This window comes from Aethalodelphis obliquidens, unplaced genomic scaffold (genome assembly GCF_003676395.1).
Source record: "Aethalodelphis obliquidens isolate GAN/ISIS:26980383/991018 unplaced genomic scaffold, ASM367639v1 scaffold1, whole genome shotgun sequence".
Taxonomy (NCBI): Eukaryota; Metazoa; Chordata; class Mammalia; order Artiodactyla; family Delphinidae; genus Aethalodelphis; species Aethalodelphis obliquidens.
In genome coordinates this window covers 61,022,335-61,049,675 of record NW_020837945.1, presented here as the reverse complement: position 1 = coordinate 61,049,675, position 27,341 = coordinate 61,022,335, and the positions used below count along the sequence as shown (strand labels likewise).

The following is a 27,341-nucleotide window of genomic DNA, read 5'->3' as shown; positions in this document are numbered from 1 at the left end:
TGTTATGTAGTTGATGAACTTTTTCTTGGCTCCAGCTACCTTTTTATAATTCATTTATGGAAGTTATAAACTCTTTCAGAGAATATATTTTCAGGGTTAAACTATTTTTTTAAGTTATCACATATGAAATTTGCTGATTCATTCTGGTATCATATAAATTATAAGTCAAGATTTGAAATATTGTCAACATGAGACTTTATGAGTAAAAACAATATCTCCAGGGTAAAGCAAGGAAATGGATGTATATTTCTAGAAAGATGTAGTGAAAATCTGGAAAAATCAGAATTTCTAGAGATAGAAGTTACTGAAAAATTTTCAAATGACATATCTTTAGGTAATTATTTTCTCCCTTTGTGTTAAATCAAAAAGTTAGATCTAACTTTGGATTACAACACTTATGATCAAAGGTATTAGTCCCTATTGTTTGCATAACTTTCTTTTTAGTTTGGTTGCAGAAATGTAGTATGATGATAAAGTATGAGAAATATGTAGCTTCTTGATGTAGATCTCATGAACATTTTTCAAATTTGCAAAAAAAAGTTACCTCTCACTTATAGAATAAACTCTCTGAGAAAAGAAAAACTTTTTATTGTCATAATCTAGGATGAGTTATTATAGATAGTCCCTTAGAAAATAGAGGAAGCCCTTCTGTACTACTAAATATATGATTTCACTATTAAGTATTCAAATTTTTGTGCCTATTTTTAAAGGTATGATGATGTAGGGCAGGCAGAACTGATTTCTCCATAAGGAGTATATAGCCACTTGAAATTTTTTAGGACTTAAGTTACAAATCATTTCTGTGTGACTTGTCAATCATGTCATCAATAAATTATCAACTCCAACCAAAAAAAATGTAAAGAATTTCTTCAATGTAAATTTCCTGGTGGACTTAAATATTGGTTATTATTTTCTTTGGCATGAAAATTCTTCAAAAATAATTCTCAGAAAAGGGTGCAATCCAATTTATACTATTTGCATTCTCTTTTTCTCTATTTTCCATAGAATTGCATAGAGTTATTTGGTTCTGTCATCTCCTTATCTTAACTTTGTCCTAGTTCTGCAACTGTTTTCAGTTGTGAAACATGACAAAGCGAACCAAGGACTGGACTTATAATCAGAAACTAGAGGTTTGGCTTTGACACTATCATTTATTAACTGTAACATAAACTGAGCATGTAATCTAATTTATATGAGCCTGTTTCATTCCTGCTAAAATGAGAATAGTAATGTTTGTTGATATAGTCATGATGGGTAACAAGAGAGAGAAGAGACATGATGAATACAAAATGGTTTACAAATTTTAGGGGGTGTACACATGTATTTATTATTATTTCAAAATAAATGACAACTTCTGCAAGAGAAATTTAAAAGCCCAATGAACTCAAGGTTGTACTTTTAATTTGATCTAGATATCTTTATCCTCCTTGAGTTAAATGCCTTTTCCCCTTTATGTGTCAGCATGGGCTTTAACTCTTTAAAAGTGCTTATTCCCTTTACAGTAATATACTTCATATCAGTCAGTCCAAATAAGATTCATTCTTTTTTTTTTTTTTTTTTTTTTTTGCGGTACGCGGGTCTCTCACCGCTGTGGCCTCTCCTGTTGCGGAGCACAGACTCCAGACGCGCAGGCTCAGCAGCCATGGCTCACGAGCCCAGCCTCTCCGAGGCATGTGGGATCTTCCCGGACCAGGGCAAGAACCCGTGTCCCCTGCATCGGCAGGCGGGCTCTCAACCACTGTGCCACCAGGGAAGCCCAAGATTCATTCTTTTAATGGAACTTTTGACTAAGGAATTATTTAAGTCAAAAATAGAGGCTCAGAAATAATAAATGATATTATAAGTAATTGGGCACTCGATTCTGCCATCTGGTGCCTATTAACTTACCCTTGCTAATGCCAGTATTTGGAGAATTCAACTCCCCCTGAAATATGTTTCAAAGAAAAAAATATATATGAAAGAAACGAATTTCTTACACTGTCACTCATAAATTTTTTTAAATGCAAATCTGATCATGACACCCTTCTACCTGGAAACATCTTCTTTTTGTGCTCAAGGTAAACACAAATCCTTATATTGTCCTCAGGTATTTAACCACAAACTACTTCATCAATCTTATTTTCATTTTCTCCTCACTACATGTCTTACACTTAGCTTTACCAAACTTTTTGCCATTTCTCCTAAACACATCATGTACTTCCATTCCTCAGAGAACATGATGCTTCCTCTGCCTAAAATGTCATTCTCTTCTCTTATTACCTAGTGAAATTCTAGTAATTTTTTAAAAATCCAGCTCAAATATCAATTCCTCTGTGAAGTCTTGCCTGATTCTCCAGGGAAGGTTAAACATCATTTCAGTATGCTCTCAGAGCACATGCTTCTAGAATAAGACCCAATACTCTATAAAATGACAATTTGTGTGTGTGTGTCTACTTATTCCAACAGATTGTAAGCAGAGGCTCTATCTTGTTCTCTCTTTTTGTCTGCCACCTTGCAGTCTCTGGCACATATCAGGCTCTGAATAAATATTTGCTGAATGAATGATTGAATGATTCAATCAGGGAGTCATTTAGCACTTTGTCAGGCCACACTACTTGAAGTAAAAAATCATCGAAGACGTGGATGGACCTAGAGACTGTCATACAGAGTGAAGTAAGTCAGAAAGAGAAAAACAAATATTGTATGTTAATGCATATATGTGGAATCTGAAAAAATTGGTATAGATGATCTTATTTACAAAACAGAAATAGAGACGCAGACATAGAGAACCAACATATGGATACCAAGGGAGAAAGAGGGAGAGGTGGGATAAATTGGGAGATTGGGATTGACATATATACACTATTGATACTATGTATAAAATAGATAACTAATGAAAACCTACTGTATAGCACAGGGAACTCTACTCAGTTCTCTGTGGTGACCTAAATGAGAAGGAAATCCAAAAAAGAGGGAATATATGTATACATATAGCTGATTCACTTTGCTGTACTGTAGAAACTAACACAACATTGTAAAGCAACTATACTCCTATAAAAAGTGTTTAGAAATAAAAAAATCAACAACAGCTTTTGAAAAGCAATCACCATTGCACAGACTACTTATTAAATGGGAAAAGAACAACTTTTTAATATTTTACTAATAAAAATCAGACAATAGTAAATTGATAACTGCAGATTTCAGGCACCATGAGAAAAACATCCATGGCTCAGCAAGATTAAATATTTCAGTTCTTTGCTTTGAGAAGAATCATAGAATCATATGGTAAAATTGCTGTTAAGGGTAATCTAGTCCAACTCCCCACATTGTGAACAGACACCTCCAGTTTCCATATTCTCATTAATATCTCAGGTGAGATATCATATTGTGTGTGAGCAATTCTTATGTTAAGACGTTCTTATTTACTTTGAGTTGAAATCTATATCTAGTATTCTCAACCCATTATTTTAGTATATCCCTTGAGGCCATGCAGAGTAAATATAATATGAAGTTTTCAAATATTTGAAACCTTTCTTATTCTAGTTATTCCCCCAATCCCATAAGTAGTAACATGCAATTCCCTTGATTCTTTCAACTATCTCTTGTCTGTTAGGATTCTAGTCTTGCACCATTTTTGTCCCCTTTCTTTGAATATTATAGTAGTTCTGGGTCACTCTGTATCACAACATTGATCATGTCATCTGATCATTGTTGACGAGAGTGGGAATGTTATCTCTCTCATTCTAGATACTGTTATTCTGTTAGCACAGTTTAAGATTTAATCTGATTTTTTAAAAATGTTCATGTCACACAGTTGACTCATATTGACCTTACTGGAGATACTATCTCTTTCTATCTAAGGATACAGTAACAGTTCACTGAGATATTATCTAATAATAATGTTAGAGAAGGAGCCAAGTAATCATCAGTAAAGAAGGAGAAAAAATTAAACAAAAGGGCAAAAATTGTGTGAATTAAATATAGACACCATGCACTGGTTAAAAACTATTGAAAATATTATGCTAAAATGCTAAATTTTTGGATTTTGCCACTTTCATATTGCAGACATATTAAGCAAAGTATTTAGTAGTTTTTAGAACTACAGTATAATTTAAATTTCAGTGTTTTTAGCATTTCCATTGAATATAGCACAACAATGTTAATAATTTATAAAAGCATATATTTTTTATGGAATTTGTGACTTCTCTAAGTTTGGATACATTCTTTATATTTAGAGATAAACTTGTTTCAGGAAAATATACCTTCAATTTTATAATAAAAATTCAAGGAAAAATATGATTGATACAGCAAAAAGTATCTTAAGAAAACTTCCCTGGCATGAGTTTAGTCCAATAAACAAGTAATGCATGTTATTTTCACTTCTTACTTTCTTGAATACTTAGGAATTTACTAAGTATGTGCAGTATATTTACTGATGTGACTGGTTGTGTTTCATCTATTTGTTTGTAATTTTTAACTTTCTGTTTAGATTTTAAACCCTATAAGGCCAAGTCAGTGTTCTTCTTGTGTTGTATTTCTTCTTGTGCTCTTTTAGTGTTTTATGGTGTTATTATGTACTCAAGGAACAAGCTTTTTCATTGAAGATTGGTTTGTGAGTGCTTGCTTTCCTCTCTTCACAAATGCATTTTGGATTAATGTGTATTGGTTAACCTCCCTTCAAACTTGTATAGATTTTCCTTGTAGGTCTTTGAAACTGTGACATTTATCATCATATGTAGGCTTTAGATTGGAAGTTTAATCCTGAAAAGCTGCTTATTTCTTTTTTATACATTTGACTATAGCTTAGTCATGTGTGACTACATAGATGGTAGTGGCACCTGTGTGAAACTTCACTGTTAGAATATGGCTAAATTTTCTATGGTTAGGATAACTGAGTTAATTATTTAATCACAATTTTCAACTCATTTGCACTGTTTAGAAATTAAAATGGAATTCTGTACATTAAAATAATAAAGAATGAATGTTTCTAGTAGTTATTTTTATTTAAAAAATAGCACTCAAAGCAAAATTTAAAGGAATAGCCATATCTAGGTTCAGTCATGTGTTTTTTATACTAATCTCCTGTCAATCACTGCTTAAAACCCCTTCCCACCGCAGATTAAGTCATCCAGTATATTCATACTTCTACTCAAAGCCTGCTAGCTCTTATGTGTCTCAGCTCCAATTGTTTTTTAGAATAGTTTAGATTCAGGTATTTTGTAAGAGGATTTTTGTTTTAAACTACCAACTATATCTAAGTTTTGAAAGTCCTATTTACTTAGTTAAAATTCATGACTTTGGATAGATGTAGGTTTAACAACTACACTACTCTGTGTTTGTGACTTTGGTCAGTTTTCTTAATCTCATGGTCTTTGTTTCTAAACTAGGTGGATCTCATCAGATTGTTAAGGAAAGAATTGTGATATTTTATGAAGAATGCTGAATATTGTGCTTGTCATTAGTAAGAGCTCAGTAAATAATAATTATCATAACTTATTATCATTATCCTATCAGTTTTCTCTGTATCACCCATTTGAATTAGTAACTTCCCTGTCTCTTAAAGATTGTCCTGAATGTAGCGCTCGCTTCATTGTAAAACTAATTTCATTCCTTCAGGGATGAAACTGAGTTTTATTTTGGATTGCTTCCTGCTAATCTTAGGGAATATTCTTGGTTTACTTTTTGTACCTTCATGATAAGTTCTTTGAGGGATTAGAGTTCTTTCAAAGGATTATTTTTTCATTCTCTTGGCCAAATTAGAAAAAGAAAGTCATACTATTTCTTTAGCCCAATGCCTAGAAGGGTGATTTCCCCATCAATTTTTTGTTTGTTCTTTTTTGGAGGGGCAAGGGCAAGTAAAAAGTTACAAAGCTCTCCCACCATTTTTACCCCTTTTATTTTTATTGTGGTAAAATTAATATAATATTTACCATCTTCAACCATTTTTAACTGGCACTTATATTGCTGTGCAACCATCACCACCACTCATCTCAAGAACTTTTTTGATTTTGAAAAATTGAAACTATACACATTAAATAAAAACTCCATATTCTCCTGTCTCCCCCCATCCCCTGGAAACCATCATTCTACTTTCTGACTCTGATTTTGACTTCTCTAAGCACCTCAAATAAGTGGAATCATACAGTATTTGTCTTTTTTTGCTTGGCTTATTTCACTTAGCATAATATCCTCAAGGTTCACCCATGTTGTAGCATATGTCAGAATTTCCCTCCTTTTTAAGGCTAATATTGCACTGTATGTGTATATTACATTTTGCTTATTCATTCATCCATCCATGGACACTTGGGTTTCTCCTATGTTTTAGCTATTGTGAATAATGCTATTATGAACATGGGTGTACAAATACCTCTTTGAGACCTGGCTTTCAATTGTTTTTAGTATATACCCAGAAATGGAATTGCTGGATCATATGGTAATTCTGTTTTTAACTTTTGGAGGAACTGCCATGTGGTTTTCCACAGTGGCTGTAACATTTTACATTCCCACCAATTGTGTACAAGCATTCTACATTCTCCACATCCCGTCAACACTTGTTATTTTCTGGAGGGTTTTGTTTTGTTTTGTTTGTTTTGATAGTAGTCATCCTAATGAGTACGGGGTAGTATCTCATAGTAGTTTTGATTTGTATTTCCCTAATAATTAGTGATGTTGAGCATCTTTTCATATGTTAATTGGCTATTTGTATATCTTCTTTTGAGAAATGTCTGTTCAAGTGTTTGCCTATTTTTGAATCAGGGTGTTTGTTTATTTGTTGTTGTTGAGTTTTAGATGTTCTTTGTGTATTCTTGATATCAGTCCCTTATCAGATATATGATTTGCAAATGTTTACTCCTATATGTTCCTTTTTTACACTGTTGATAGTGTCTTTTGATGCACAGATTAAAAAAAATATATTAAGTCCAATTTGTCTACTTTTTCTTTTGTTGCGTGTGCCTTTGGTGTCATATCCAAGAAGCCATTGCTAAATTCAATGTTGTCAAGCTTTTATGCTATGTTTTCTTCTAATGTTTTATAATTTTAGGTCTTGCATTTAGGTCATGGATCCATTTTGAGTAATTTTTGTATATGGTGTTAGGTAAGGGTCCAATTTCATTCTTTTGTATAAGGATATCCAGTTTTCCTAGCACCATTTGTTGAAAAGACTGTCTTTCCCATTGAATGGTCTTGGCACTCTTAATGAAAATCATGTGACCATAATATGTGAGGATTTATTTCTGGACTCTAGTCTATTTTATGGTTCTATATGTCTTTATTTATGTTCTACCACACTGTTTTGAATACTATAACTTTTTAGTAAGTTTTGACATCAGGAGATATGAGTCCTCCAGCTTCATTCTTCTTTTTCAGGATTATTTTGGCTATTCAAGAATATTGTGTATTTGTCTTTTACCCCATAATTGTTTTTGTATGATGAATAACATGTGATTTTTATACATCAAACATCTGCACTTCTATCCCTAGCAAATATTCTAAAATATTTATGCAACTTGTTCTTTTTTTGTTTTGTTTTGTTTTTGCGGTACATGGGCCTCTCACTGTTGTGGCCTCTCCCGTTGTGGAGCACAGGCTTCGGACGTGCAGGCTCAGGGGCCATCACGGGCCCAGCCGCTCCGCAGCATGTGGGATCTTCCCAGACCGGGGCACGAACCCGTGTCCCCTGCATCGGCAGGCAGACTCTCAGCTACTGCGCCACCAGGGAAGCCCAGCAACTTGTTCTTTCTTGTAGCTACTATATAACTTATCTCCTCCTGTCTCTTCCCCCCTCCCCATATCTCCTGCATCTACATACTTTCCTTTCCCCATTACTCAGGTTTAAAAAAAAATCACAGGTTTCTTTAAAGACCTATAAAGAGATTTCTTCATAATATCCAATCATATCACTCATTCAACCAATAATTTATTGTGTGCTTACTGTCAAAGCAGTTTTATAGAAAGAACTCAATCTGGACCTTATTACATAAAACATGCTATTATTTTGCCTTTTATTTCACATGAAAAATTCTATAAAATATATTTTTAAAAGGATTAGGACCACCAAATAGGCCCAAGAAGTCATGATTCTTACCACTGGTTAATTTAACTCATTTAAAACAATTGAATTTTCCCACTTCTCTTGAAAGCTCAAAGGGAGACAATTTTGTCTTGATAGTATGACACTAACTTATCTTTTGATAAATATGTTAAAAGCAACCAGTCTGATGTATTCAGGGTTGGATACCATGCCCTAATTTTTGTTGACTAGTGACCTCTAAAACTTATTACATTTGAGCCCACTTAATATCAAATCACCTAATGGAAGCACATTTCTTTCTACCAAATCATTTTGTACTAATTCAGTACAATTTTACCCATTTAATATCAATTGACACTAAACGATTTCCTGTGCAATGTCAATTGAAAATCACTGATTTCCTGCTAATACCGCACTTAGTGTCAATTTCTGTGTGCAGCAAAAGCATTTTTTCAATTAACTACACCATATAATTTTTTGTTTTTAGTTGTTTTCATGTCCCGTAAGACAATAGTTTTGTAAAACAAAGACATAAGAAGGAGAAAAAGATTACTTTCTTCCTTGGCATTTAATAATTTAAATATAATGATTTTATTTCTAACCTATAGGAAGTCAATAGCTTATTGGAAAACTTTGGAATATATCAAGCAATGTTGCAGTAAATTGGCATTAGCAGTAAGTAGTACTGTATGTTTTGGGACATTGCATATACTAGTTTATATGTAGAAAAATGTTTTGACTAACAAAAAAATTCTTACTAGTACCCCCTCTCATGATTTAGCTCAAGAAGACCTATTATTGAATAGAGATGAGGTCATTTAATATCCTCTTATTAGAAAACTGAGGCAATATTACCTTCACTAATTCATGAAAATTTAGAAAGATCATGGCCTAGCACAGCTAGGTTAACACAGATGAAGCTGTTCTTCTGATGAGATAATAGCAGGTTTACTCAGCAAGTGTGAGTATTTCTGTGTTACTCAGTATATATCTCCCATTTTGAATGGTGATGGAGAAGGAAGGAAATTGGAGTTGACTTGCCCTGTCCTAGAGAATAAGGAAGAGATGTATATAAAAACATAGAAAATTATTCAAAGCTATAAATAAAATAAGTATATATTGAAAGTTTATTCAAATACTAAGCTATTTAGCCAAATACATAATAAGATACCTAATTAGAATAGGGCATGGTCTCTTCCTGTAATAGAGGTCAACATCTGATGAGAGAGAAAGTATTCACAAATGAGAAATAATTAAATAACAATAAACTTTAAGTGATAAATTGTGGGACACAGTCTGTAAGTGGTGTATGTCTTTAGATTTTTTAAAAGATCAATATGTACTGAAGGTGCTCTAGGGTGAATCATTGAGTTCTATACTGAAGGAAGCTTCTGGTCTGTCTTGGCAAGAAGGACAGAATAAACTCTCATTAAGTAGATAAGTTTTTTTTTTTTCTTTCAGCCTTTTTATACTGTTTGATCCTTCTTATACTGTTTGACTCCCAATTGACATTAGCTCTATTTTTTTTTGTTTGTTTTTTTGTTTTTTTTGCTGTATGCGGGCCTCTCACTGTTGTGGCCTCTCCCGTTGTGGAGCACAGGCTCCGGACGCGCAGGCTCAGCGGCCATGGCTCACGGGCCCAGCTGCTCCGCAGCATGTGGGATCTTCCCAGACCAGGGCACGAACCCGCGTCCCCTGCATCGGCAGGCGGACTCTCAACCACTGCGCCACCAGGGAAGCCCGACATTAGCTCTATTTTTGAATAATCCTGATTAAAAGAGATTTCAGCAATATTTCAAAATCATATTTTTCGAATGTGTGGTACATGTTAGTTATAGTGATAGGCACTGGGAATAAGAGAGAAGTAAATATAGTCCTTTCTCTTGAGGAACTTCACTCATAGGAGTGGAATGATATATGCACACACAGATATTAATATATGTAATAATAACTTGATGGTATGCAACAGTATGCTACTGGTAAACAAAGGAAGGCACCTATTGCAGCCTGAAAATTCAGGGAAAACTTCTTGGTGTCTGTGGAGATATAGGAAATGATCCTTGAAAAATGAATAGGAGATGACTAGATGAGGGAGGGAATATCTCTTAGGTCAGAGGGAACTGCGTGAGAAAAAGCATGGAGATTATAAACATGGTGTGTGTTGGAAGCCATTATACCCAAACAAACATATATGTTACAAAGTTGGGATCATAACATATATACTGTTTTGTAACATTTTCTTCATTTAATAGCATACACTGATCATTTTTTCAAAGATTTTTAATTATTTTCACAGGACTTTAAAAATATTGCTACATGGTATTCTGTCACATGTTGCAAATAGTTTTTTCTGAATTTATTATTTGACTTTTTTTTTTCCAAGTCAAAAGAGCTTTTATTCATTTTTAAAATATCACATATGAGCCTGGCCTCTTGCGGTTTCTGTAACTGGATCACTCAGATCTTATTCATCAGCCTGCTGAACTGTTCCTTTTTTAGAAACATAGATACCATCCAAAATTTTTCTGATATCCTTGTTTTTTACTGTTGTGGCTTGCTGAATCAAAGCAGCTGAATTTGACACAAGTTCAATGTCATTTCCTTCAAGAATCAACTCATCTTTCTGGGCTTGAGATACTGAACAAGCAACACCTGGCCTCATCCGAACCCTGCGGATGTATTTTTCACCCCAAAAAATTCGGATTTCAACAAGAGAACCATTCTCCTGAATAACAACGTTGATGGGGAAGTGAGCATACACAGACCTCATCTTGTAACGGAAGCCCAGTGTAACACCCTTGATCATGTTCTGTACATGACTACAGATAGTGCGAACAGTGGCCAGTTCCTTCCTATTCCCCCACCATTTGTCAACCCGGAGCCTCTTCTTTTTCTTCCCAAGGAGACTGAGTTCTACATTTATGTGATTAAAGTCCCTCCGCAGGGTGCCTCTGGGGCCCTTCACAATAACTGTGCGTCCCTTCAGAGTAATGTCGACTAGGAGAGAACGTATTCGTGAGGTCTCGGAACAAGGTATAGAGCGTGTAGTAAAGATGTAAGAAAAATGCAAGCACCAAGTCTCGTACCATTTTCTGGAATGTCGACAGTCTGATTGCTGAGAATGGTCTTCATTCTCGCAGTAGATGCGGCAAAGAGCTATTATTTGACTTTTAATGTTGTTTGTTTTTGCTATATAGAACTTTTCATTTTTTATACGTTCAAATCTACTATTTTTTAAAAAACCTGCTATATTTTCCTAATGGCTTCTGCCTTCGCTCTTATGCTTAGAAAGACCTCTCCCACTTAGATTAAAAATCTTCCTATATTTGCTTCTAGTTCTTTTATGGTTTCATTGTTTACATATAACTCTTTAAACCATCTGGAATTTTATTTTGATATACAGTGTGAGATAGGCTCTAAATTTACTCTGTTCTAAATATTTAACCAGTTGTCCCAGCACCATCAATTGAAAAATCTATGTTTTCCCCGTTGATTTGAAATGCATTATTTATCATATGCTAAATACTTAATTTACAAATGGGTTTGTTTCATGCCTTTCTATTCCATTTCCAGCCTTTCTATTTTTTCTCTTCAGTTCTTTCAGTTTCTGTATTCTTTACTTGGACTATGCTATTTTAACAATTGTGGCTTTTACAATTACAGTTTAAACCTGTTAATGAGAGTCCCCTTTTATTATTTTTTCATTTTATAAAATTATTGACTATTTTCATCCAGTAATTTCTTCCATAATAACTTTAGAATAACTTAATCATGGTCCCTGCCCCCCACTCCCCTACACCTCCTGCCCAACTTTCAATTTCATTGGACTTCTAATAGGGGTTGCACTACATTTATGAGCCTTTTGGGGAGAAATGACATATAGGTTTATTAGGTCGAAAAACTAGAATTGAAACTTTAGTTAAAGGGTCCATTTTAGTTATAGTGACTATACATTACACCTGTAAAGAAATGCCTGTGTTTGACAACAGGTGTTTTTTGTTGTTATTGTTTTGGTTTGGGGATTTTTTTTTTGCTCTTGTTATTTTTGCTTTTTATTTTCTATATTTTTCTTTTTATAAACCCACGTGTTTTTCACATTGAAAAATAAATTCTTTAAATTTTTTTGTTTACCTAATTCAATGAACAGAAGTGAGAAAAGAAGGGAGAGATTTTGCTAAAGGGAGGCACAGGTCAAGGGGATTTGCATTAGGATGAAGGTGATTTACATGTTCTGAAAAATAAGGAGCCAGTAAAGAAGACACTGAAGATAAGGGGAGAGAAGTGATAATTGATAGAGCAAAGTCTCAGAGATTTTAGGAGGGTATAAAAATCAAGTATACAAGTGGAGGGATTGACCTCAAGTAGAAGGATAATGATAGTGGATTGGAAGATAAATAAATGAAAATACAACATGCATTGAGTCTATCTCATTGTCACAATAACTCTGTGATTAGGTATTATTGTTCTACGGATGAGGAAATTGAGTTCTAAAGATACTAGGTGAAGAACAATTAACTTTCAGAAAACTTTGGTGAGATGAGATCTGAGATTCGTACAATTGAAGTGAGACATTTATATATTAATGATGAAATGATTTCAGACTACCAGGAGTTATTTGGGATAGATTGTCAGTAAGCATAGTACAGTGAACAGCAGAAAGTGGATGAGGGAGAATCGTCATAAATAGTCCTAGTGAGAATGGACCTTATTTAACTTACTTCAATTTTCTCCATTTTAAAATATCTTGCCTTGACCCCCAAATTAAACATTAGTTATTTCTTAAGCTTCCCATTGAAGCTTGAAATCTGTAAAAATACTCATTCCTGTGTCTTCCATGTCTCTCATTAAATGTCTCTGGATATTGAGATATATCCCTGACTTTGTAACATTCCTTTACATCAGTGTGTTTTTCTGTTTATACAATCTTCAATCTATCCACTTAAATTTATTATGCCAATTACTTTGGGTTAGGCATTGTTAACATTGGTGACACAAATATAGAAGAGGTTTCAACTATTAATGCAGACTCCTTCATTATGATATTGCAGAATCTGTAAAATTTCATGTCATAGGAGAATCGGGAAATATTTATGCAAAATATTCACATAGGTATCAAGCCTGGGAGCAAACACAGAACTTATTCTGATTTAAACCCTTCATTTTACAGGGGAGAAAACCTAAGTTCACAGATATTAAATTATTTTTTCCTATAAGAATTACATTAAATAATCTGTGTTTTCCTCAATAGGTACAATTTTGATTATGTGATTCAATGAATCATTTTTTTGATATATTTAAATATGTCTGATTTTATTTTACTCCTATTATTGTGAGAATCATGCATTTCCAATTAAAAAACAGTCCTGTGCTAAATTTTGTATCTGAAGTAAACCTTCATAATAACATCAAACAATAAGGCAAACTTTTATAATTTTAAATCAATATAGTCCCTTTTAGTAACAGTAGCTACGAACAGTAACTACTACTACTAGCAATCGTAATTAGATATAATTGTATTTCCTAAGTGAATAAATATGCAGCATGCTGTTTGTTTAAAAATAATAATGTCAAGGCATATAAAGGCACGTTTTATGTGGAATTTTTAACCCCTTGCTGTTGTGATTGAAGTGTATGAGGAGGTTCTTCTTAAAATTTCTTTCAAAACAGCTAACTATACAGTTAAAATTCCCGGCATTAGCAACCAGTTCCTTTCAAATAGAATGACTTACTAATACGCAAAAGAGATGTGATGTACATGCTTTACTCTTTTAATATCCAGTGTGACTTAATTTGTGAGACTGTTTTCCCAAGACACCTATCAGGAGGTATGTCTTGAGGGGAAAGATGGGATTAACCAATAGGTAAGTTTTTTTTTTTTTTTTTTAACATCTTTTTTGGAGTATAATTGCTTGAAAATGGTGTGTTAGTTTCTCCTTTATAGCAAAGTGAATCAGTATACATATACATGTATCCCCATATCTCTTCCCTCTTGCATCCCCCTCCCTCCCACCCTCCCTATCCCACCCCTCTAGGTGGTCACAAAGCACAGAGCTGATCTCCCTGTGCTATGCACCTGCTTCCCACTAGCTATCTATTTTACGTTTGGTAGTGTATATATGTCCATGCCACTCTCTCACTTTGTCCCAGCTTACCTTTCCCCTCCCCATATCCTCAAGCCCATTCTCTAGTAGGTCTGCGTCTTTATTCCCGTCTTGCCCCTAGGTTCTTCATGAACATTTATTTTTAGATTCCATATATATGTGTTAGCATATGGTATTTGTTTTTCTCTTTCTGACTTACTTCACTCTCTATGACAGACTGTAGGTCCATCCACCTCACTACAAATAACTCAATTTCGTTTCTTTGTATATATGTGCCACATCTTTTTTATCCATTCATCTGTCGATGGACACCTAGGTTGGTTCCATGTCCTGGCTATTGTAAACAGAGCTGCAATGAACATTGTGGTACATGACTCTTTTTGAATTATGGTTTTTGCAGGGTATATGCCCAGTAGTGAGATTGCTGGGTCAAATGGTAGTTCTATTTGTAGTTTTTTAAGGAAACTCCATACTGTTCTCCATAGTGGCTATAGCAATTTACATTCCCACCAACAGAGGGTTCCCTTTTCTCCACACTCTCTCCAGCATTTATTGTTTGTAGATTTTTTGATGATGACCATTCTGACCAGTGTGAGATGATATCACATTGTAGTTTTGATTTGCATTTTTCTAATGATTAATGATGTTGAGCATTCTTTCATGTGTTTGTTGGCCATCTGTATGTCTTCTTTGGAGAAATGTCTATTTAGGTCTTCTGCCCATTTTTGGATTGGATTGTTTGTTCTTTTGATATTGAGCAGCATGAGCTGCTTGTAAATTTTGGAGATTAATCTTTTGTCAGTTGCTTCATTGGGAAATATTTTCTCCCATTCTGAGGGTTGTCTTTTCGTCTTGTTTATGTTTTCCTTTGCTCTGCAAAAGGTTTTAAGTTTCATTAGGTCCCATTTGTTTATTTTTGTTTTTATTTCCATTTCTCTAGGAGGTGGGTCAAAAAGGATCTTGCTGTGATTTATGTCCTGGAGCGTTCTGCCTATGTTTTCCTCTAAGAGTTTAATAGTGTCTGACCTTACAGTTAGGTCTTTAATCCATTTTGAGCTTATTTTTGTATATGGTGTTAGGGAGTGTTCTAATTTCATACTTTTACATGTACCTGTCCAGTTTTCCCAGCATGACTTATTGAAGAGCTATCTTTTCTCCATTGTATATTCTTGCTTCCTTTATCAAATATAAGGTGACCATATGTGCATGGGTTTATCTCTGGGCTTTCTATCCTGTTCCATTGATCTATCTTTCTGTTTTGGTGCCAGTACCATACTGTCTTGATTACTGTAGCTTTGTAGTATAGTCTGAAACCAGGGAGCCTGATTCCTCCAGCTCCATTTTTCTTTCTCAAGATTGCTTTGGCTATTTGGTGTCTTTTGTGTTTCCATACAAATTGTGAAATTTTTTGTTCTAGTTCTGTGAAAAATGCCAGTGGTAGTTTGATAGGGATTGCATTGAATTTGTAGATTGCTCTGGGTAGTAGAGTCATTTTCACAATGTTGATTCTTCCAATCCAAGAACATGGTATATTTAGCCATCTATTTGTACCATCTTTAATTTCTTTCATCAGTTTCTTATAATTTTCTGCATAAGTGTCTTTTGTCTCCTTGGGTAGGTTTATTCCTAGATATTGTATTCTTTTTGTTGCAGTGGTAAATGGCAGTGTTTTCTTAATTTCACTTTCAGATTTTTCATCATTAGTTTATAGGAATGCAAGAGATTTCTGTGCATTCATTTTGTATCCTGCTACTTTACCAAATTCATTGATTAGCTCTAGGAGTTTTATGGTAGCATCTTAAGATTCTCTATGTATAGTATCATGGCATCTGCAAACAGTGACAGCTTTACTTCTTCTTTTCCAATTTGGACTCCTTTTATTTATTTTTTCTTTTCTGATTGCTGTGGCTAAAACTTCCGAAACTATGTTGAATAATAGTGGTGAGAGTGGACAACCTTTTCTCGTTCCTGATCTTAGTGGAAATGGTTTCAGTTTTTCACCATTGAGGATGATGTTGGCTGTGGGTTTATGATATATGGCCTTTATTATGTTGAGGTAAGTTCCCTGTATGCCTACTTTCTGGAGAGTTTATATCATAAATGGGTGTTGAATTTTGATGTAAGCTTTCTCTGCATCTATTAGGATGATCATATGGTTTTCCTCCTTCCATTTGTTAATATGGTGTATCAATTGATTGATTTGCGTATATTGAAGAATGCTTGCATTCCTGGGATAAACCCTACTTTATCATGGTGTATGATCCTTTTAATGTGCTGTTGGATTCTGTTTGCTAGTATTTTGTTGAGGATATTTGCATCTATATTCATCAGTGATATTGGCCTGTAGTTTTCTTTCTTTGTGACATCTTTGTCTGGTTTTGGTGTCAGGGTGATGGTGGCCTCGTAGAATGTGTTTGGGAGTGTTCCTCCCTCTGCTGTATTCTGGAAGATTTTGAGAAGGATAGGTGTTAGCTCTTCTCTGAGTGTTTGATAGAATTCGCCTGTGAAGCCATCTGGTCCTGGGCTTTTGTTTGTTGGAAGATTTTTAATCACAGTCTCAATTTCAATGCTTGGGATTGCTTTGTTTATATTTTCTGTTTCTTCCTGGTTCAGTTTTGGAAGGTTGTGCATTTCTAAGAATTTGTCCACTTCTTCCAGGTTGTCCATTTTATTGGCATAGAGTTGCTTGTAGTAATCTCTTATGATCCTTTGTATTTCTGCCATGTCAGTTGTTACTTCTCCTGTTTCATTTGTAATTCTATTGATTTGAGTCTTCTCCCTTTTTTTCTTGATGAGTCTGGCTAATGCTTTATCTATTTTGTTTATTTGCTCAAAGAACCAGCTTTTAGTTTTATTGATGTTTGCTATAGTTTCCTTCATTTCTTTTTCATTTTTTTCTAACCTGATCTTTATGATTTCTTTCCTTCTGCTAACTTTGGTGTTTTTTTTGTTCTTCTTTCTCTAATTAGTTTACGTGTAAGGTTACGTTGTTTATTTGAGATGTTTCTTGTTTCTTCATGTAGGACTGTATTGCTATACACTCCCTCTTAGAACTGCTTTGGCTGCATCCCATAGGTTTTGAGTCTTTGTGTTTTCATTGTCATTTGTTTCTAGGTATTATTTGATTTCCTCTTTGATTTCTTTTTTTTTTTTTTTTTTGCGGTACGTGGGCTAAGAACTGCTGTGGCCTCTCCCCTTGCGGAGCACCAGCTCCGGACGTGCAGGCTCAGCGGCCATGGCTCACGGGGCCAGCTGCTCCATGGCATGTGGGATCTTCCCAGACCGGGACACGAACCCGTGTCCCCTGCATCGGCAGGCGGACTCTAAACCACTGCACCACCAGGGAAGTCCCTCTTTGATTTCTTCAGTGATCTCTTGGTTATCAAGTAGTGTATTGTTTAGCTTCCAAGTGTTTGTATTTTTTACAGTTTTTTTTCCTGTAATTGATACCTAGTCCATAGCGTTGTGGTTGGAAAAGATACTTGATACGATTTCAATTTTCTTAAATTTACCAAGGCTTGATTTGTGATCCAGGATATGATCTGTCCTGGGGAATGTTCCATGAGCACTTGAGAAGAAAGTGTATTCTTTTGTTTTTGGATGGAATGTCTTATAATAAATCCATCTTGTTTAATGTATCATTTAAAGCTGGTGTTTCCTTATGTATTTACATTTTGGATGATATGTCCATTGGTAAAAGTGGAGTGTTAAAGTCCCCTACTATGATTATGTTACTGTCGATTTTTCCTTTTATGGCTGTTCGTATTTGCCTTATGTATTGAGGTGCTACTATGTTGGGTGCATAAGTATTTGCAACTGTTATATCTTCTTCTTGGATTGATCCCTTGTTCATTATGTAGTGTCCTTCTTTGTCTCTTGTAATAGTGTTTGTTTTAAAGTCTATTTTGTCTGATATGAGAATTGCTACTCTAGCTTTCTTTTGATTTCCATTTGAATGGAATATATTTTTCCATCCCCTCACTTTCAATCTATATGTGTCACTAGGTCTGAAGTGGGTCTCTTGTAGATAGCATATATACGGGTCTTAGTTTTGTATCCAGCCAGCCAGTCTATGTCTTTTGGTTGGAGTATTTAATCCATTTACTTTTAAGGTAATTATTGATATGTATGTCCCTATTACCATTTTCTTAATTGGTTTTGGTTTGTTATTGTAGGTCTTTTCCTTCTTTTGTGTTTCCTGTCTAGAGGCTCCTGTAGCATTTGTTGTGAAGCTGGTTTGGTGGTGCTGAATTCTCTTAGCTTTTGCTTGTCTGTAAAGGTTTTAATTTCTCCATCAAATCTGAATGAGATCCTTGCTGGGTAGAGTAATCTTGGTTGTAAGTTTTTCCCCTTCATCACTTTAAATATGTCCTGCCACTCCCTTCTGGCTAGCAGAGTTTCTGCTGAAAGATCAACTGTTAACCTTATTGGGATTCCCTTGTATATTATTTGTTGTTTTTCCCGTGCTGCTTTTAATATTTTTTCTTTGTATTTAATTTTTGATAGTTTGATTAATATGTGTTTTGGCGTGTTTCTCCTTGCATTTATCCTGTATGGGACTCTCTGTGCTTCCTGGACTTGATTAACTATATCCTTTCCCATATTAGGGAATTTTTCAACTATAATCTCTTCAAATATTTTCTCAGTTCCTTTCTTCTTCTTCTGGGACCCCTATAATTCGAATGTTGATGCATTTAATGTTGTCCCAGAAGTCTCTGAGACTGTCTTCAATTCTTTTCATTTTTTTTCTTTATTCTGCTCTGCAGTTGTTATTTCCACTATTTTATCTTCCAGATTGCCTATCCGTTCTTCTGACTCAGTTATTGTGCTATTGATCCATTCTAGAGAATATTTAATTTCTTTTATTGTGTTGTTCATCACTGTTTGTTTGCTGTTTAGTTCTTCTAGGTCCTTGTTAAACGTTTCTTCTATTTTCTCCATTGTATTTCCAAGATTTTGTATCATCTTTACTATCATTATTCTGAATTCTTTTTCATGTAGAATGCCTGTTTCCTCTTCATTTGTTAGTTCTGGTGGGTTTTTACCTTGGTCCTTCATCTGCTGTGTGTTTCTCTGTCTTCTCATTTTGCTTAACTTACTGTGTTTGGGGTCTCCTTTTCGCAGGCTGCAGGTTCATAGTTCCCGTTGTTTTTGGTGTCTGTCCCCAGTGGCTAAGGTTGGTTCAGTGAGTTGTGTAGGCCTCCCAGTGGAGGGGACTATTGCCTGTGTTCTGGTGGATGAGGTTGGATCTTGTCTTTCTGGTGGGCAGGTCCACATCTGGTGGTGTGTTTTGGTGTATCTGTGGCCTTATTATGATTTTAGGCAGCCTTTCTGCTAATGGGTGTGGTTGTGTTCCTGTCTTTCTAGTTGTTTGGCATAGGGTGTCCAGCACTGTAGCTTGCTGGTTGTTGAGTAGAGCTGGGTCTTGGCATTGAGATGGAGATCTGTGTGGGATTTTCATCATTTGATATTAACGTGGAGCTGGGAGGTCTCTTGTGTACCAATGTCCTGAACTTGGCTCTCCCACCTCAGAGGCACAGCCCTGATGCCTGGCTGGAGCACCAAGAGCCTGTTAACCACATGGCTCAGAATAAAAGGGAGAAAAAAAAGAGAGAAAGAAAGAGGAAGATAAAATAAATAAAATAAAATAAAGTTATTAAAATAAAAATAAGAAATAATTATTAAAAACAATTTTTTAAAGTATTAAAAGAAAATAAAAGAAAGAAGAGAGCAACCAAACCAAAAAACAAATCCACCAATGATAACAAGTGTTAAAGACTATACAAAAAAATACCAGAGATACAGAACCTTAGGATAAATGGTAAAAGCAAAGCTGTACAGACAAAATCACACACAGATGCATACACATAGACACTCACAAACAGCGGAAAAGGAAAAAAAAAAATATATATATATATATATATCATTGCTCCCAAAGTCCACCGCCTCAATTTTGGGCTGATTTATTGTCTCTTCATGTATTCCAAAGATGCAGCGTACATCAAGTTGATTGTGGGGTTTTAATCCACTGCTCCTGAGGCAGCTGGGAGAGATTTCCCTTTCTCTTCTTTGTTTGCACAGCTCCTGGGGTTCAGCTTTGGATGTGGCCCCATCTCTGCATGTACGTCGCCTGAGGGCATATGTTCTTCGCTCAGACAGGATGGTGTTAAAGGAGCAGCTCATTCAGGGGCTGTGGCTCACTCAGGCCAGGGAGAGGGAGGGGTACGGATGCAGGGCGAGCCTTCAGCGGCAGAGGCCAGCGTGACATTGCAACAGCCTGAGGCGCGCCGTGTGTTCTCCCGGGGAAGTTGTCACTGGATCACGGGACCCTGGCAGTGGCAGGCTGCACAGGCTCCCAGGAGGGGAGGTGTGGAAAGTGACCTGTGCTCGCACACAGGCTTCTTGGTGGCTGCAGCAGCAGCCTTAGCATCTCATGCCCATCTCTGGGGTCTGCGCTGATAGCCACAGCTCGCGCCCGTCTCTGGCACTCCTTTAAGTGGCACTTTTAATCCCCTTTCCTCGTGCACTAGGAAATAGGGGCCAGAGAAAGTCTCTTGCCTCTTTGGCATCTCCAGACTTTTTCCCAGACTCCCTCCCGGTTAGCTGTGGTGCACCAGCCCCTTCAGGCTGTGTTCAAGCAGCCAACCCCAGTCCTCTCCCTGGGATCTGACCTCCGAAGCAAAGCCAGAGCCTCAGCTCCCAGCCCCCACCCTTCCCGGTGGGTGAGCAGACAAGCCTCTCGGGCTGGTGAGTGCTGGTTGGCACCAATCCTCTGTGCGGGAATCTCTCCACTTTGCCCTCCGCACCCCTGTTGCTGCGCTCTCCTCCGTGGCTCCGAAGCTTCACCCCTTCGCCACCCACAGTCTCCACCCGCGAATGGGCTTCGTATTGCGTGGAAACCTTTCCTCCTTCACAGCTCCCTCCCACTGGTGCTGGTTCCGTCCCTATTCTTTTGTCTCTGTTTTTTCTTTTTTCTTTTGCCCTACCCAGGTACGTGGGGAGGTTCTTGCCTTTTGGGAGGTCTGAGGTCTTCTGCCAACGTTCAGTCAGTGTTCTCTAGGAGTTGTTCCACGTGTAGATGTATTTATGATGTATATGTGGGGAGGAAGGTGATCTCCACATCTTACTATTCTGCCATCTTGAAGCTCCTCCCCAATAGGTAAGTTTTAATGAGGAGGAGAGGTAGATTCCAAGTACAGGGAAAATCTAAGGGACAAAGTAGAGGAGTCTAAGTAGCCGTATGTGTAATGAGGATTGCAATCTGTTCTTACTTCCATTAAGGGCCTTATCAAATTATATTGCAGTTACATTCCTGCCTCTCCACCTAGGTTGTAAACTTTTCCATGTCAGAGAAGACATATTTCATGTCTTTGTCAATAGCATCTACTGTAGTTCCTGGCAAATAATTAGGGTTCAGTAAATATTTATTGAATAACTAAAGGAAAAAAGGAGAATCTAGGAGATCAGGTTTATCACAAGGAAGAAAAAGAGGAGAATCTGAAGACAAACACTATCAGGTACTTTTTTTTGCCTTGACCAACTTTGCATTATGCCAACAGTAGATCTCTGATTTAGTCCTGCAAGAAGTGGACAACTATAGAAGTTTTTTTGTGTACTACAAATTAGGCTGTGTAGCATAGTTGGGAAATAGGATGTAGATAACAAATATAAATGACTAGTTCTCTTAAAAATAATTTAATAAAATACGTTTATCTCTAAATTAGTAGTCTTTTAGTATTTGATTCAGAAAGGAGATATAACTTGGAATCATCATTAAAATCCTAACTGAGCTTGCATGATTGAATTAGCAGTGCTTGGAAGTATTGTTTAGTAATGTTCTGAAAGGAAAGAAAATTTGCTTTATTTTAGCATTATTCCCACCACCTCCCCCAACCAAGTCCATCAGCAGTGTAATATAAATTAGGAAAGAGAGAGAGAAAAAGGAGAAAGGGGAAAAAACTGTAAAGGTTGGAGATAGTACAAAGAAATGAAGTGGAAGAGAAGAAAAATTAAAAAGGAAAGAAAGAAGTACAAAGAGAAAGGAATTGTTGAAAACTTCATATTGTAAGTTTATCCAGTTTTGGGTTAGTCCTGAACAGAGTGTGGAGGGCTGTCTCTATATCCAGCATTACCATGGTTGAAATGACTGAAACAATGCCTTGCGTATAATTTCTGTATATACAGGACTGAACACTCTATTATACGGAATTATTCTGTGATCAGGCGCCTTATTCTTTTTCTCCCTCCTTCCTTCCTCTCCCTCCCTCCCTCCATCCCTTCCTCCCTTGTTTCCTTCCTTATGTTTTTTCCCTTTTTTTCTCTTTTCTTTTCAGGAAGCAGGGTATATAGATTTTATTAGAGGATAGCTATTTGGAGACTTAGACTGCAAGATTTGACACCAACTCTTTGAAATGAGTTTCTGTGTAGTGCAATAAACCCTAGGGTTTGTGCCTTTTTCTTTCCTTCTTTCTTTCTTTCTTTTTTTTTTTTTGGTTTTATACATGAACAAAGGAAAGACAAAACACAAGAGGGTCTTTCATTTGCCATAGTCCACTTCCTTGGGTGCCATTTCTTTCTTCGTTCAGAGATGAAGATTCTGTGTATTCTTCTCACACTGAACACTGCCAGTTTTTCTTTTGTTCTATTTTAAAGGGTATAATATTTCTTGAACTGAGGGACACATTTATAATATAATTTTAAAGGGAGATTTTTATTTATTTATCATTTTCATGGAAGATTTCTCTAAAATTTTGACAAGAGATATTTAATATTTGGTCACATTTATCTGTCTTCATTTTAAGGGTCTCCATGACACTGAAATTTCTGTTTAAAGATTTGAAGAGTGTTCAATTATATAGAGCCCATGGAATATGTTTACTTATCCCTATTCTGTTATGTCATTTATTTCTTTCTAAATGTTAAACAGGGTTGCTAAAAACCTGTGTGTGTGTGTATGCTTGTGTGTGTGTGTGTGTGTGTTTTAATGGAGGAAAAGTAGAGACAGAGGGAAATTGAGCAGTTACTGCATTCCAGCCAATAGGCCCATTTCTAGGGAGAGGGATTTTATTCCAAAGAATTTGTTTTTAATTCTTCACTTTTATATTAATAGGTTTTTAAAATATTTGTTACAATGTGATTGAAACTAATTTAAATATAAATTTTCACCTTTTTGATTTATTTTCTGTTGTAATCAATTGGGCATTGGATTAATATCTGTGTAACTTTTGTATAACCCCAAATATTTTATAAATCAAAAATCTAAACATTTTCCTTTGTTACCTCAGAAATTATATACATTTGAAAGACAAACGGTTCATATCATACTGGATTTTAGTTGCTTATCACTAGTATGAACTTGGAATGAATATTATTTTTAAATAAGTATTCTTAAAGAACTGAGATTTATTGCAACTTTCCTTATACCGGGTACTTATATCTTGTCTCACATAATGCTCTGAACATCTCTTTGCATTCTATAAACTTGCTTCTGTAAACTCAGGTTTATAGAAGATGAAATTGAGGCCCAAAGAGAGTAGGTAAGGACTAAGGTGATTCAGGTCCTAATTACAAATCTCTATCCACGTCTCTCCATTTCCACTGCTGCCTTCTTAGTAGAGGTTACCATGATCTTTATCATGGACCACTGGATTAGACCCCTAACTGGTCTTCTCACTAACTGCCTTGCTGCTTGCAATCCGTTCTGCATGAGAAACAGGTTTATTCTTGGATTACGTCCAAGAAGTATGCTTCAGTGACTTCCCATTTCACTTAGAGTAAAATTCTGTAAGGTCTATCTCTCCATTTCTCTTTAACCTCATCTCAAAAGTACTCTCATTATAACTTAAAACATTCTAGCCACATTGATGTCATTTTTGTTCCTAGACAATGTCAGATGCTTTTCTTCTTTGGAGCATTCATACATACTGTTACCTGCCCTGGCTTTCTGCATCTTTAGATGCCTCTCATCCTAAGATACCACTTTTTTAAATAGTCACCCTTCCCCCTTGCCTGGATCTCTGTTATTTATTGTCAGAGGACCTTCTTAATTTGTAATTAACTATTTTGTTTGTTTACCGTATATCCTCCCCTCTCCTCATAGTACACTGAAATCTCTATGAGGACAGAAATTTTCTATTTTATTTGTTGCTCTTGTACAGTGTCCAGCACTGTAGGCACTCCGTAAATATTTGCTAGAAGAATATATAACTAAATAAATATATACATACATACATACATATACATACATACATTCTCCACTCTAATGTGTTTTCATGTTAATTAAATGTAGTCATAAAATGTATCCCTTTGGTAATGTATATTTTATTCTTTACTTCTTTGGGTATTTTTGTTGTACTTTAGCAAAGTTTGGAATATGTAAAATGATGGCACTTCTTTTATTTCCTTTGAATATTATTCCTTGCTCAGAACATGTTATCTTCCTGCTTGGCCAACCCAAAATATATTGTGGCTTTATGTTTTAGCAAAATATCTAAAAGAACCATAAATTATAGTGTCATTAGCTGAAGGACACCTTAAACCCCGTCTATTCCCATTACCTCTTTGGAGCCTGAGCCTCCTCTGCAGATGCTCCAGCAAGTGGTCCTGGAGACAGTGCTTGGACATCACCAGGCTCAAGGAACTAAGTACCTTTTAAGACAACCCATCTAATTTTTTTTTTAAAAATTTAATTTTATTTATTTATTTTTGGCTGCATTGGGTCTTCGTTGCTGCGCGTGGGCTTTCTGTAGTTGTGGCAAGCGGGGGCTACTCCTCATTGTGGTACGTGTACTTCTCATTGCGGTGGCTTCTCTTGTTGTGGAGCATGGGCTCTAGGTGCACGGGCTTCAGTAGTTGTGGCATACGGGCTCAGTAGTTGTGGCTCGTGGGCTCTAGAGCACAGGCTCAGTAGATGTGGCTCACGGGCTTAGTTGCTCCATGGCATGTGGGATCTTCCTGGACCAGGGCTCAAACCCATGTCCCCTGATTGGCAGGTGTACTGTTAACCACTGTGCCACCAGGGAAGTCCAACCCATCTAATTTTTAATCTGTTTTAATAGACTGACATTTATGTTTAGAGTTTTAGGCATTAATATATTCCAAGTTTCTCCTATTAAATTTTCACTGTTTATGCCCTTATATTAATTTGATTTTTTTCAGTTTGACCTAATTTTGTTATTTCTTTTTATTTAAAAACTCAATTAAGGCAATATTTTTCCTGAATTAGTAATTTTTTTTGGGGGGGGGCGTTCAGACTTTTAGCTTGTTAGTAAACTTAATGAGGAGAGTCAGAGTATTTGAAAATTTCCTACAAAATAGTTCCATCTATATTTGTTTCCATTTCTCATTGTGCCAGATCAGTCAGTCACTGTATTCAGATCATAATCAGTGTAATGTTTCAAGTAAAATTCTGAACTAAATGTATTTTCTTCTTGATTCCTCTGGAAAACACATTAATTTTATTGAGAAAATCGAGTAAAATGTAATTTATGACTGCAACTTCTTAAGATATTTCTCTAATATGTTTCATTATTTAATTTCCCAAATAATGCCTACTAATTTTGAATAATGTAGGGATACCATTTTCTGAAATTAAGAAAAAAAAGATAGAAATGGAAAAGAAGAGAAAATCAGAGTATTTTAAATAAAGTGTACTATGTGTGTTCTGAATGCCATCACACTTTCAACGCCCAGGACTTTGCTAACTCACAATTATCTGTTGAGTAAATACTTATTCAAAACTTGCTATGTGTTCTACTGCTAATCCCGTTTTCTCAGCTGTATACTGAACCTTTTTTTCTTAGCATATAAACTTGTGCAAGCATCTTCCATCAAATATACACAAAAAGTAAGCAAACAACAACAAAAAGAAAGAAAATCCTTTTTTAAAAGATTTGCTGTTACCATCTTCTTCTCTCTCATTTCTATTCAAACCTTCAGGAAGGAATTTTTAATTCTTCACTTCTCATTCTCTCTACAGTCCACTGAAAACTGACTTCTGTCCTTAGACTGTAATTTAAATTATTCCCACCAAGACAAAAAGTCATAAAAAAGTCAAATTCAATAGAATATATTCAGTCTTGACCTTACTTTGTACCTCGGATGTTTTTAACATTTTTGACGGCTCCTTTCTTTTGAAACTTCGTCTTCCCATTGGTTTCACAATACATTTTGATTTTTCTCCTGGCCCTCTCTGGCCTCTCTTAAGTTTCCTTTGTAGGCTTCTTCTTCTTCCTGTCCCTGTATGTTTCTTCCTCCTCCTCCCCTCCCCCTCTCTTCCTTCTCCTTCTCCTTTTTTCTCTCCTTTTTCTTCTTTCTCATCGTCCTTCTCTTCCTCCTCTTTCTTCTCTTCTTCTCCCTTTCCCTTATCTCCTTTGCCTTCTACTCCGTCTTCTTCTCCCTTCTCCTCCTCCTTCTCTTTCTTCTTCCTTCTCTTGCCCTCACATCACACCTCTTCTTCTTTAGGTGATTATATTCACATCTTTTGTTTCACTCATCATCTTTATTTTGATGACACTCAGATCTCAGCACATATCTTAGTGCTTCCATCTCTCTCCAAACTTATACATACAGCTGGCCACTGGGTATCTTCAACTGAGACCTCCATAGGCACTTCAAACTTAACATGGCTCAAACTACAAATTTTATCTTCACTCTAAAATGTGATAATTCTTCTCTCCTTCCCATATCTTTGAATTTCAGTATCATCCACCAAGATGTCTTGGAAAAACCTTTATTCCCCTACAGTTTCCCTGTAGATCTGTTATGCTGGGTTTAAAGCCAGGGCTAGGAGAGAATGTATGTTTCTATTAGAGGAAATTTATCATCAATACCTCACCAATATTGGAAAAATAACTATGACAGTGTTCCTGATGATGAGTACGTAAAATAAAAAGAAAAACTTCTTTTTAAGTTACAGAGAACATTTGAGAGGTGGAACGGTCCTTGAACATTCTAAAAATCCCAAATATTGATCTTATATGTGAAGAAACAATCCTAGAAAGGGGAGATGAATATCTAATATAAAGACAAGTTAATGAGCGAGCATGGATTAAAATGGAGTCACTTCAGTAATGTTTGTATCTCTTTGTTATTAGAAACAACTGATTTTCCTCTTTGTCCCCAGTGTATGTGATGGCAAACTTTTTTTTGGTAGGGGATAAACCAGGGTGTAAGAGTATAGGAGACAGTGGAATTTACTATAAATTTAAAAATTTAAGAGTTATTTCTAA

General features: G+C 35.8%; 2 protein-coding genes across 2 annotated transcripts in view; one reads left to right on the top strand and one right to left on the bottom strand.

The window, feature by feature from the left end:
• The window catches only part of ZBTB20 (zinc finger and BTB domain containing 20), a 797,288-nt gene that overhangs the window by 115,598 nt on the left and 654,349 nt on the right, over positions 1 to 27,341 (top strand). The gene's annotated exons all lie outside the window — the stretch shown is intronic.
• Positions 10,391 to 11,186, bottom strand: LOC113619813 (60S ribosomal protein L9-like). Its single transcript, XM_027105212.1, has 2 exons — positions 11,098 to 11,186; positions 10,391 to 11,008 (listed from the first exon to the last, which is right to left on the bottom strand). Exons 1-2 carry the CDS (start codon positions 11,141 to 11,143, stop codon positions 10,476 to 10,478), a joined length of 579 nt encoding a protein of 192 aa, XP_026961013.1. The 5' UTR covers positions 11,144 to 11,186; the 3' UTR covers positions 10,391 to 10,475.